We start from the raw sequence: 13026 nt of genomic DNA, 5'->3' as shown, positions 1-13026 counted from the left end.
CAACAGTTAAAACCTCTCTCTTATCCAACATGTAAAAAACATAGTCGCTTTAATTCGTTAATTATCACCAAAGATATCAATTATTAACTAAATTCCCGAAATAGCTGAAAGATAGAGCAACCACGTTGGATCAACCTTTATCAAATGTACAGTACAACTCACAACCAGCTTAAAATAAAAAAATTGTATTAACTTATAACAAATTTTCATGTCTGATCTAAAGACTAGGTTCAACTACCATAAAAAAATAGCATATGTTACAAACATGGACAGGTTACAGTCGCACAAATAATAAATGAAAGATACCAAACCACTGCTTTCTTCCAAAATAGTCCCATATGAAACCAAGATCAAAGTCCCAAACCCAAAAAGACAGCTGAATATTCCAAAAAGCCAGGAATGAAAAAGTAAAAATACCCGGTGAGATGTAAGACAGAAACGTCACATAATGCGCGTACCAAATGCCACAGAACACCAGGTCCTGATGCAAGGTTCAGATTCCATAGATGGCAACAGCAGATGTACATTCCAGAACGTCCACTGCAACAGATGTTACTGACGGATGTTAAGTCCTCCTAAGAACTACTTCCTCCTGACATTGACTGACTAGCTAAAGAAAAGTCTGCATTTTTAGGGGGTTCTACGAGGGAGGGGGCATGGTTGAGAGAGGGGGGCAACCTGAGTGCACTGATTTGGCGAGGCGAGAAGTGTGGAGGTGTGGTTGCAGACAGGGACGGTCTTATCTGAAAACTGACAAGTTTGTGTATTAAAGTTTCCTTATGTTGCTGGAAGCAGGGCAAAGCCTCATGATATTATTACAAAAAGATGCCAGTCATTCCAAAGAGACTAAACATGAATATGTTAGGAGGTAAGCTAGCTCAGTTTTTGAATATCTCTTTAAAAAAACTAATGGGAGTTTACCAATGCTTCTTATTGTAGGGCTGGTATTTTGTGAACAAATAACTGTCAAATCCCACCAGCTGCAACCTCCACCTTCATGTGAATTTTTTTCCATGCAACTAAAGCAAATCGTACCAGGTTGGTTTCTGCCTGAAACTAGAACGTAAAAATGGAGATCTTAACAATCAGGCCTCAACAACCGTTATCGATGTAGACATTACGATTTACTATTACAATTAAATGACACCGATTGCATTCAAACTTGAAATAATTATGGATCTTTGTGTGGAGTATAGCCATGCAGGGTCTCTAAGTGTTTGAGTTTCCTCCAGAAGGCAATAAAGTCATAAAACCTTAAAAGGAGAGAAAACTCTCCAGGACACCCCAGTTAGAAGACCTCTGGGGTGGTCTTCCTACACAACCAAATTCTCAGTCCAGGACCTGGTCATCTCATACTCAATCTTATAACTCGTACTCAACTGTAACTCCCTCCTGGATGACCTCCCTGCCTCCTCCACTGGACCTTTGCATCGCATCCACACTGCTGCTACTCTCCTGATCTACAACCAAGACTCAGTTGTGTCATTCTCTTTCTCATCTGCCTCCACTGGCTACAGCTTGCATCAAATTCAAAACCTTGGTGGTAGGCTATCTGGCAGCTAAATGGATAGCTCTGCTACAGTACATTTTCAAAATATCATCTGACCCTGCACAACTACCAGACCTTTTTGTTCCAACACAGACTGAAGACTCACCTCTTCAGATTGCACCTTGGCTCCCTTGACCCCTTAGACATTCTTTCTTTTCTCTGGTTTCTTTCCTTTGATTTCCTTTTGCATAGTGTTATAAATATAGCTCTGTAAGGTTATGTGGTTAATTGAACCCTCTTTTGCTACAATACAAATTGCTGTTAGGTTAATATTACATTTAATGATTATAAACAAGCCTCAGTGCCTTCTTGGTGATAACAGATTTCGGTATTCCTGAGATGTCCTCCATTGCTATCCACTGCTTTGAATAACTTTATAATAATACTTTTAGCACGTGCTAAATGACAGTATAATGTAATGGATTGTAATGACTAGACCTTCAACATTCTTTTAGCACTTTATAGGTCTAGCCCTAGAATACACTGCCAATCTTAAAAGCATACACTCCACCAGACTCCCTTAGATCCAAAACAAGAGTCTGCCTCATTGTCTCAGCCACACATTTTGAAATGAGAAGATGAGGCATTTGTGGCTTGGGCTCCAATTTTATGGAATAATCTGACAGATTTCATCTGCGTCTTCTTTTGTATCCTTTAAAAAAAAAGCCATGCTTGCAACTTTGTCTCAACTATTTTAGCTGCACTACCATTTAATTTGATGTTTATCATCTTTTTCTGTTACTTAATAATTTTATTGTGGAAAATACTTTTTGTGCATCATGTAAGAAAAGCACTCCACACATAAGGTTATTATCATTATTATTATTTCTCAATGTTTTACTATGGTTGACAGTACACATCCTGTAGTGCTGTCAGACTACAGCTCTTCAGTGATGGAAGCATTACCCAAAGAGTTGCAGCCGGGAGTGGGGCACTTCATGTTGAAGTTATAACTTTCATGGAAACGGCGGCGTTTGGGCCTGTGGGAGAGGTCACTGCCCGAGTCTTTCAGGGAAAGGTCCTTCGCCAGGCTCTCATCGTGAGAGGCGCTGGGGCTGGAGATGTCGATGTCAGACTCTGAGGAGGGGGCGTTCCCTGTGGGTGTCCGTGGTGGTGACTCATCTTGGTCCACAGGGTGCTTAAGGTCTGAGTTATCAAGAGGGAAAAGAATGGCATTAGATAGGGAAGACAGACAGGCTAACGTCCCAGGCACCCGTGACACTAATATTTTAGTAGCACAGCCCGGCGTAGCACCTTCCAGGAGCCTTTGACACTCAATGGTGACCAGACACAAGGACTTGTTTTCCAAAACTGCTTTGAGTCAAGCAATGGAATACAGTGCTCACATCTGCCTTGCAGACCATTTTCAAAGGCCCTTAAAATACATGGACACAAAAGACTAGAGGGAAAGCACAAAAGCTAAGCTGTGTGGATAATTCCAATTCGGTTGTGATAAAAATGGACAATTATCCAAATGCAGAGGGGAAAAAAAAATGCATCACATTACCCATAACAAATCTGTGTCCCAACAAGGGGTTGCCTTAAATATTAGTTCATTCAAATAGTTGACCATGAGATTACTTTGAATCAACAAATAATTGTCGTTAATTGCATACTATGCAGGATTTTTAGTCTTGCTGTTGTCCTGTGTTGACAATCAATCTCCTCCTCAGTCTTCAACCCCTCCCACTCACCCAGAGTACCCCACCCATCATAGCCAGCTGGAGAGCTAGAGGTAATATTAGTTCTGTGAAATTAGCAACAGGGAGAAGGCAGATTCGATTATAGCTTAATTAATTCCATTATGCTGAATGTGTAGCTTAATTCCATTATGCTGAAGGTGTAGCTTAATTAATTCAATTATGCTGAATGTGTAGCTTAATTCCATTATGCTGAATGTGTAGCTTAATTCCATTATGCTGAATGTAATACTGATTTTATCATTGGGACTTTTATTTTGAAAATTTCAGTCCCTTGCACAAGCCCTTTTTGTCCCTAGCTTCATGCTGCAGGTAGTTACTTACAGGTCCAACAGAAAAATGCTAATTAGACCCTCTGGTAACCTTCGGTGAGGGGAGTAGGCTACTGTGGTTATGACATTTTTTGCCACAGTAGCAAAAGCACAGCGTTGTTTAAATGAATGAATCCTTTTTAAAATTCAAATTAATCAAGAATTACCTGACTTGCAGCATTGGACATAAGGGACTGAATGGAATTGCTATAGGCTTTTGGTCAAGAGCATCAGGGCTCAGGAGCTGAAATTTAAGGAGACAATTGCTGATAATTTTGTAAATGAAGGCTTGTTGGATGCCACTCAAATACGTTTACATAAAGTGCTTTTCAAGGGGATTTGTGTTTCTGATGGTGCCAGGCTGTTATAGTTTGAATGGGGCCACTACACTGTTTGTCTCAGGAATTATTATATTTATTTATATAGCAAAGCACCAGTGCTAAACTGTAAACCTTGATCATACTGTAAAATCTCAGATAAGGATAAACATAATCCACAAGCATTTCTAAAAGGGTTACTTTGCATTTTTACACACAGGTTCGCTGAGCTACAAATTATGTGATAAATTGGGGGCCCACGCTTTCACAACTTGTGTACACACAGCTCACTCTGTTTGCCATTAGCTTTGTTAGCCAAATGACATTGATATTAAACAACAGCTGTGTAAATATTATGATAAATAAATAATACAGATGTCAGACCAATATCTGCGTTTATAGCGCAGTGTATTTTCTGCTCCTATTTGGCTCTTGTGATGTGTGTAAAAAAAAAAGCAGAATCCTAACACATCCTCCGATATTAACCTCTTAAGCACAAGTACATAATTGAGCATGTGAATAAAATTAAACGGAAAAGACTAAGTCAATGATATATACACAAATCACTAAGCAATACATGCCAGTAAACTATGGCACACACTGTGCCTTGGAAAAAGGCTTCACGCCCCCAAAATTTCTGTCTGCCCCCCACCCCCCCTTCCCCCCAATCACAGGAGTATAGATCTGGGACTGGCTACAATGTATGTGTGTTTGCATGTATGAGTACACATGCCTCTTATAAACTACATTCATATGCATTACTGTTATCAGTTACTCATAACACAGTACAACAAGAAATGATATCAGAAGAAAAACACATTTTCAATGTACAAAAATGCCAAGTTACTCACACATACAAACCACTGCCTATAAGTCATTACGACTTGAAAAATCTTGGCCTGTCACTAAAAGTACTGATATTAAAATTAGCCCAAGTTACAAGAAACAATATTGGCTATGACACAAATTAAACATGCCGTGTTCCAAAGCAATGCTGTTGCCCAATGTTTTCAAAAGTTTTTCCAGTAACTTGGCCCTGTTTTTTCATCTTACCATTTGAACACATTGTGGTCATTCAAACTTTTAAATGTCACATGAAAGTATCACATGAAAAATGTGCCTTATGGAAGACATCATTTAAACAGCTGATGAACACTTACACACCAGAAAGGATGTTTAATGATGCTTGTCAAGTTAATTTTACAAAGCTCTTCTATATTTGCAATATTTGTGATACTGCAGATACTGTACTCATTATCCCTGTGACAACATTTTCCAAGCAGCATATAATATTCACATTTATAAACAGACATTTATACCAAGAAACATTCACACGACAGAAAATGGGGAATAAATAAATAAATACACATAAAATTTTGAAATATTTAGGCCTATGAAATGAATGTTTACATCTTACAAACCTATCCAGGCATACATTTGTACTGTAGGCTTGTTAGTCAAAGTTGAGGCAAAAAGTTGCAATAGTATAATTTTGTCTACAATGTAAAAGAATAAAGTATCTTATTTTCTGAACACACACTACTTTATTAATGCATTTCATTCATGATGTGCTTCTCAAACACCCAAAGCACTAGATGCAGACAATTGTTCATATAGTGTAGTCATTAAAAAAAATACAAGTTGTAATACAGCTGAATTGTGGATTATTCCCACTATGAACGATTGCCATTTGACATTTTGATGTGACAAATACGCATTGAATAACCACACTCTCTTCAAATGATAAGATGAAAAAGCACAGGGCCAAGTTACCTGAAATAAGTTAGGAAATACTGGGTAGCATCATTGATTTTGAATATGGCTTTTTTAATTTGTGTGAGCTAAGATAGCCAATATTATTTCTTGTAACTTAGCCTAATTTTGATATCATTACTTTTTGTGGCAGGCCTAGATTTAGCAAATCTTAATGACTTACAGACAGTGCTTTGTATGTGTGAGTAGCATTTTTGTATCTTTAAAATGAATGAAAATGAAAATGAAAAAATATTACATAGTAGATACAAGTAATGCACTTGAAATATTATTGCAAAGCGAAGTCTTGTTGAAACGACATTAACAGGCAGTCAGCATCTTGGATAATCTGATCCTCACGATTGAGGCAATGGCTGCAACACCATGTCATGGTGACAGTCGTAATTTTTTTTCCTCAAACCACTTTAGCACAAACCACGTCCCGCAGTTGCAATGAACGTTCAGAATCGATTCCATTGGTCATCATGATGAGAGCACTGACCACGGGCAGTAGTTGCAACGATTGGCAAAATGCCAGCTTTCCGGCAGAATTTAACCAGGCTTGATGCCGCCCGCGAGACACAAGTTACTCTCACATCACCTGCGAGTTTCTCGCATCGCTCACCTGAGAAGAATATGCTCACCTGAGAAGAATGGATCAAACACTATTGACGCAATTTTTATGAAAAAATATTCTATTCGTACTAACATCATTAATATCATAAGTTCCTTATTTAGCTCCTTTAAAAAGCTGTTCTGTAAATATGGCTGATATTTTTTTTCAGCACTACCTTATAATTTCTTTAACCCCTGTTTAAGAATTATCATGATAAGTATATTGGAATTCCAAAATCATGCTGTGTTCTTTTTGTATTGCCCACTTCTTTTTGTATTGCCCCATTTTTTAATACATAGACAATAATAATTTTGCGTAGAAACTTGTTTTAAATTGTGTTGTGAAGCTGGCGACATGGTATTTCATGTTTAATAACTTTGCTCTAGGTTCATGTAGAAACTTATTTTAAATGTTCTGCAAATATGGCTCAGATATAATTTAGTTAACCCTTGTTTAAGAATTACCATGAAAATCCAATCGTGCAGTAAACTGAAAAGACCAAACTGTAAGCACAAACAAGACATACATTGGTTTGTGCTATGCCCTAAAACTTGTTGACCAATGTCGAAAATACAGGGCCTGGTTTCAGAAAAACAATGACGCATGTTAGGCTGGCCTCATTCCGTGCAGCCCTGAAAAGACAGAGGTGTTAGAGACCAAGAAGAGAAAGAAGGAATGCAGACCGAATTTAAGTATCAGTTACACATCTCCACCGTCCATACAAAATCATTCTATTGAAGCATTTTTACACTGTTAAATCATTTGATTGAATGTACTTATTCATTCTCAATTCAAAACATGTCACAGGAGGCACGGAATATGGCAGAGGATGGACCCCTCAGTGAAACTACTACCAGACATCAGAAGCAGATAGAGCACACTGTTTCTGCTACAGTTAAACAGCTGCGCTTCAGATTCAGCCGCCTGCTTAGTATGACATGGTCAAACTGATTAATATAATATCTCTATGTATAATTTTGATAAAACATACTTTCACTAAATCAACCCTGATGACTACCACTACAAAACTGCACCTATGTAGGTTGTGACAGGAACAGGAACAGATGCGGCAGCAGCCAAAGCAGTCAGATGTTTCCAGTTCTTCAACCATAACACTTGGCCAGAGACAGTGGAGGAGCTAGTGGATCATGAAGCTGTTGGACCATTTCCAGACTGTATTGGAAAGGTAACATTTGTGATGAATCAAGCAGTGCAGACAATATAATATTCCACTGTTTGTGCCATATAAAAAACCAACAGTAGTCAGTTTGGTTATATTTTGTTTGTTTTCTATTCAGAAATGGCAGTGACTTTTCCCTGGTGAAGAAAGAGTTCCAGGCGTTAAAAACCCTTGTGTTCCAGTACTTCAAAGACAAAAGCTACCAGGGGCTTTGGGAAATTCTCCTGATGAAGGAACCATATTGCTCAGACTTACAGGTAGGAAAATATGTAAAATGAATATAAAGAACAGTGTTTTTTACACTGTTACTGGAATTGATTGCATTCAGTTATGCCAACTCCAAAAACCTCTACCCTCAACTTGATAACAATAATAATTGTTTTAGCTTCTATTAAGAACATTCTTCATCAGGTGAAGATAATGCTGGTCCTTCCTGTGTCTTCTGCTCAATGTGAGAGGCTGTTCCAAACAAAGGATGATAAGATCTGACACTAGATGTTCACTCAACCCGAGCACAGTGGAAGACCTCATTCGAATAAGTGTGGAGGGTCCTCCTCTGGAGCAGTTTGATGCCACAGTGTGAGAAAGTGATTTCAAGAGGGTGAACAAGCCAGGAGACCCAACTTAAAATCCTGGCCACAAGCTATTTTATAAAATAAGGGGAGGTCATGCCAGACAAACCTGGTATTTTTGAAGAACTACCAAGTGTTTTCATTATAACACGGCTTGATGATATTATATATACTTAGATTTCTATAAGCCATCTGATAAGCTACCACATGAGACTTGAAAAATGAAGACAGAAGGAATTACAGGACATATTTCAGAGTGGATTTGGAACTGGCTACAGGGTAGAACACAGAGTAGTAGGAGGGATATTATCTAAGCAGGGAACTGCTTAGATAATAAGCAGGACCACTGGGACCACTGCTCATCCTCATATATATCAATGACCTTGACAGGGAAGTATTAGTGAAATTTGCAGATGATACAAAACTGGGAGGCCCAGCTTAAAGTAATCCAAGAAGATTGAAATAAAATCCAGAAGTGGGCAGAAACCTGCAAAATTAAATACAATATAGCCAAATGTAAAGTCCTGCATGTGGGAAACAACATGAGGCAGGATTGCTTTATGGGATGAACAAAGTTGGAATGAGCTCAATTTGAAAAAGACTTTGAGTAATGGTTCACAAAAGCCTTTCAGATTATAGGAACTGCACTGTAGCAGTAAAAAAAGGCCAACAGGATGCTGGGATATATAGCCAAAAGCATTGAGTATAGGGGTAAACGTCCCTATTAAGCCCACCAAATCCGCTTTTCAGACATTTTTAATGTATACTGCCCCAATTTAAGTGAGAACATTTTAGTTAAAATGAAAGTCTAATCTCTCATTTGAAGTGTCAATAATTCATTTATACCAATTTCTAATGTTTTTATTGTTTAATTTGTCAAAATATGTCAAAAGTCTGGCATGGGCTTAATGGGTACCTAATGTACCATTTAAGCCCATGGGTGTTCCAAATAAGCCCACTTCATGATTTGTTGATCAATAAATATATATTAAAAAAATCTTAACAATACAAATTTGTTCTATTCAAATCTGTAATCTCTTAGCTCTCAATAGCTATTTTCATTTTGTCTCCACTCCTATCCTATGGCCTGTAAATGGCATTTGAAATAGGCATGACCAGCCTTTTTGCTGTGTTGTCAACACAGAAAAAGCTAAACTTACAACATGTCTTCTTTGGAATGTAGCCAAAAAATTATTTACGAACAAAATCAAAACTATAGTGGAAATTGCTCTTCAATACTTCATCTTTCAATATGTGTTGTCCTTTTGTCTGTATCTCTATCCTATGGTGTGCTGTTGGCATTTGAAATTGGCCAAAATTTCTGGTCCAGCCAGCTGTTGAAAGTGCAGGTGTTTTTATGAAGATTTCTGAAGACCGACTGACTAAACGAAAAACAATTTCAGGTTCAATACTAATGTTCTAAGGATAGTAAATTTCAGGATTTACAATTAAACAATAACTTATGAATTTATTTTCATATGTTAATCACATTTAGGATAGTAGTTTTAAACATTGTAAAAACACATTTTAGAACCATTCAGTTCATTGTGGAGTAACATTAAAACATACAGTTCATTATGAGGAGACATCAGTCATAACATCTTGAAGCTCATGTAACATTAGCCTATAACTTAAACAAAATAAACTAGAAAGATGTCAACATTTCTGCAATTTCTACTTGTCTCCTAGACTAAACGTAGGCCTATGCTCTTTGAGGTGATTGTATCGTTTTAGTAAGGCTATCATTTGCTCCATGCTCCATCTTAGTTGTAACATAACATAGGTTATAGGGTGGTCTAAGCTTTATTTTATTTGTTTGTTTCAATATTTTGCCCACGTTGTGGTTGTCTTTGTCTTACGCTAACAAGTCTTTCATGGCTTTCATCTTGTTTTTGTACAGATTTTCAATGACCTCATGATTGCGCAAATAGAATGTTCCAGGTCCCTACAGCCCTGTTTTGCAGAGGATGAACTTGTGCTTCTATTGTGCATGGACATGAACTGTAGTTCTTTCGTGATTTAGTCATCTTAAACTAAAACTCATCTGAAAAGTAAAGATTAAAAAATTATTGCTAATCTTAAGATAGAACACAGGCTAATCCAGAATGAATTGACCTATGCAATATCACTGATATTTAAATATGGGTATTAATTCTCTGAATTATGGAGCTGATTCATCAGGTGAGGTCAAAATTAGGGAGGAAAATGGTTTAAAGGTCAAAAGGGAGAAAATCCCCATTGAAACACAGTAAAGTGGGCTTAATGGGAACAGGTGGGCTTAAAGGGAACATCAGTGACTTTATGGTTAAAAGACAGAATATTTATTCTACTCACGTGACATTAAAAAAACAACTATATGAAATAAATCTATATATGGTGCACTAACATAATACAAAAAGTATAAATTGATCATGCAGAGAAGTAATTAGCTATACTCATTTACATCCACCCCAGTCAGTGTGATTTTTTTGCTAGAGTCCCCTTTAAGCCCACCAGGTAAAAATGTTAATTAAAAAATAAATAAAGATAAACGTACACATTTATTGTCTATTTAACAGTATAATAATATAAACTGCATAGAAAAATATAAACTATAGATGCTTATCATGCTTTAAGTCATTGCAATGAACCATACTATGTAGCTACTGTATTGATTCAGCATGTGGTCTGTTTGCTAGTGTGCTAAAACTCATATTTTGATTTCAAAAGAAACAATATTTCTAATTCAGGTAATATTCTAACATATGTCTCATTCAAAACACTAATCACTTAAATTTTGATAACAAATGAGTACTTACCAAAAACATGAGTAGAAATATACAAAAAATGTTATTTTCTGAGGGTACCAAAATCACCTAAGTTTTTTTGCAACTTCTTCTGGGATCAGCAGGCACATGCCACACATGTGCTTCGATAACTCAATATCGACAAATGTGATTGACTTACAATAAAAAGTGTCATTTATGTAACAAGCAGCTTCATTTGAAAAAACATCACACAGCAAAAAATTATGATGTAGTTTTTTTAAATTTGACTCAGAAGTTGCAAGTGGGCTTATATGGTACGTGGGCTTAATAGGGACGTTTACCCTAAGTCTAAGGAAGTTACACTTATTACACAATACATTAGTTAGACCACACTTGGAGTATTGTGTGCAGTTCTGGGGACTGTACTACAAGAAATATATAGAGGCTGTGAAAAACGTTCAAAGAAGGGCAACCAAATTGATTCCTGGTATGAAAGATAAAAGCTATGAGGAAACACTTAGGATGCTTAATCTCTTCATGCTTAGTAAAAGGAAACTCAGGGTGACTTGATTGTTGATCCCTTTATGAATTTAAAAGCCTCAAAGTGAACTACAAGAGATTCTTCAGGTTGAGTTCTGTTAGTAGAACAAATGGACATAAATGGAAATTAACAAAAGGTAAAATCCTTACAGATATTAGGAAGAATTTTTTTAATGCAGACAGTAGTCAATGTGTGGAATAGCCTGCCAGGTCATGTAGTAGGGGCAGAAACTTAAAACCTGCTTATATAACATTAAGCAAATTATTGGCAGTAAGATGGCCGTGATGTCTTGCAGTAAGGCAGGGACTGCAGACACGCTCGTCAAACATTTAATTTTTATCTCATCTACGTTAACAAAATTGTTTGTTTACCCTGGCTTTGGCTATCATGCCAGAGCTAAGCATCGGCTTGAGAATATTGCATAAAGGACTATACTAATAAGCTATATGTTTGCACTACTAGCCCTATCTGTACAATGCTGCTGGATCAATCATCATTCACCTGTTCAAGTCAAGGAAACACAACCACAACTGCCAACTCGGTGAGCCAGTTAACTTTATACTCTGCTGTCTTACAAAACGGTCGAGGCACCTCACCAAGTGGAGCAAACGCTGCAAGAGAAAGATTGTTGCAAACCCAGTTCCTGATTTATTTGTGGATAACTCTTCTTCCCGCCGGAGATGCACACTTCAATCCTGGGCCTGTCGGGGATTAGGTTAGCCCTATTCTGCAGATGACAACTGTGGCCATTTTCAATCAAGGTAATCACTCCGGGTCAGAGGGACGTCAACCTATTGTTCCAATAGTGCAATGCAGTTTACGAACCTCCGCCATAGCAAAACACCATAACTTTTGTTTCTTCCAAACTGTTAATCAATCAAAGATCATATGGGATCATTGTGCAAAACCGAAAGGTCTGCTTAGAGTACACTTAATGAAGTGCCGTCTCCAAAAGTGAGCAACATAAAAAGTAATTTGCGGACTCAAGTCTAGACTTCCTTTGTTTTTCTGAAACATGGCAGAGTGAATCATCACCCATAGATGCTATAACAATGCCAGGGTACAATTATTTTTAAAAAGAGAAAAGCAGGGAGGGGTGGTGGGCTTCTTATACATGTAAAAGATCATTTGAAATGTAAGTAAATAGATTTTATATTAATAGAAATTGAATGTCTAGCCATTACCATTATTTTATCTCCGCAAATGTCCCTAAATGTTATTGGTGTGTACAGACCCCCATCGGCTGATATTACGTTTTACAACCAAATTGGAAGCTTGCTCAAAGAAATTGGTACAACAAAGAATGTACTGTTCTTGGTGATTTTAATTTGAATTGGGCTGATAAAACAAGAAAAAAGAAGTTCAAAGAAATTGTGAATCAGTTTGATCTAACCCAGTTTATAGATGGGCCTCCATCTTGGAAAACTCAAATTGATCAGATTTTTAGCAATAGAAAAGAGAGAATTACTAAACCTTTTAACTTTCTTACTGGCTTGTCAGATCATAATATGACACTTATTTCTATTAAACTCTAAAATCTAAAAATAGATCTGTCTACCACAAAAAAAAAAATGAAACCAATTGACAAAGAAAAACAGGAAGTCCAATGATGGTTCACAATCTAATCTCAATGGCATCCTAACACATCATATAAATTATATTGCTGATGGGTTCAATAATTTTTTCATTGACTCAGTGCAGAAATTGGCACATACGTTTGGCACTAAAATTAAAGAGATAT

The 13026-nt window shown here is 37.1% G+C and overlaps 1 protein-coding gene across 4 annotated transcripts in view; it reads right to left on the bottom strand.

Moving 5' to 3' along the window:
* LOC118220050 (histone acetyltransferase KAT7-like) overlaps nucleotides 1-13026 on the bottom strand; it is a 48576-nt gene that overhangs the window by 23139 nt on the left and 12411 nt on the right. For all 4 annotated transcript variants that reach the window (XM_035403643.1, XM_035403642.1, XM_035403646.1 and 1 more), the window contains exon 3: nucleotides 2456-2695. In XM_035403643.1, coding sequence (XP_035259534.1) covers nucleotides 2456-2695 — 240 coding nt within the window. The remainder of the gene's footprint in view (nucleotides 1-2455; nucleotides 2696-13026) is intronic.

Source organism: Anguilla anguilla, chromosome 2 (genome assembly GCF_013347855.1).
Source record: "Anguilla anguilla isolate fAngAng1 chromosome 2, fAngAng1.pri, whole genome shotgun sequence".
Taxonomy (NCBI): Eukaryota; Metazoa; Chordata; class Actinopteri; order Anguilliformes; family Anguillidae; genus Anguilla; species Anguilla anguilla.
Note: the sequence above shows the minus strand (reverse complement) of the source record. Positions and strands in the feature narration are given on the sequence as shown.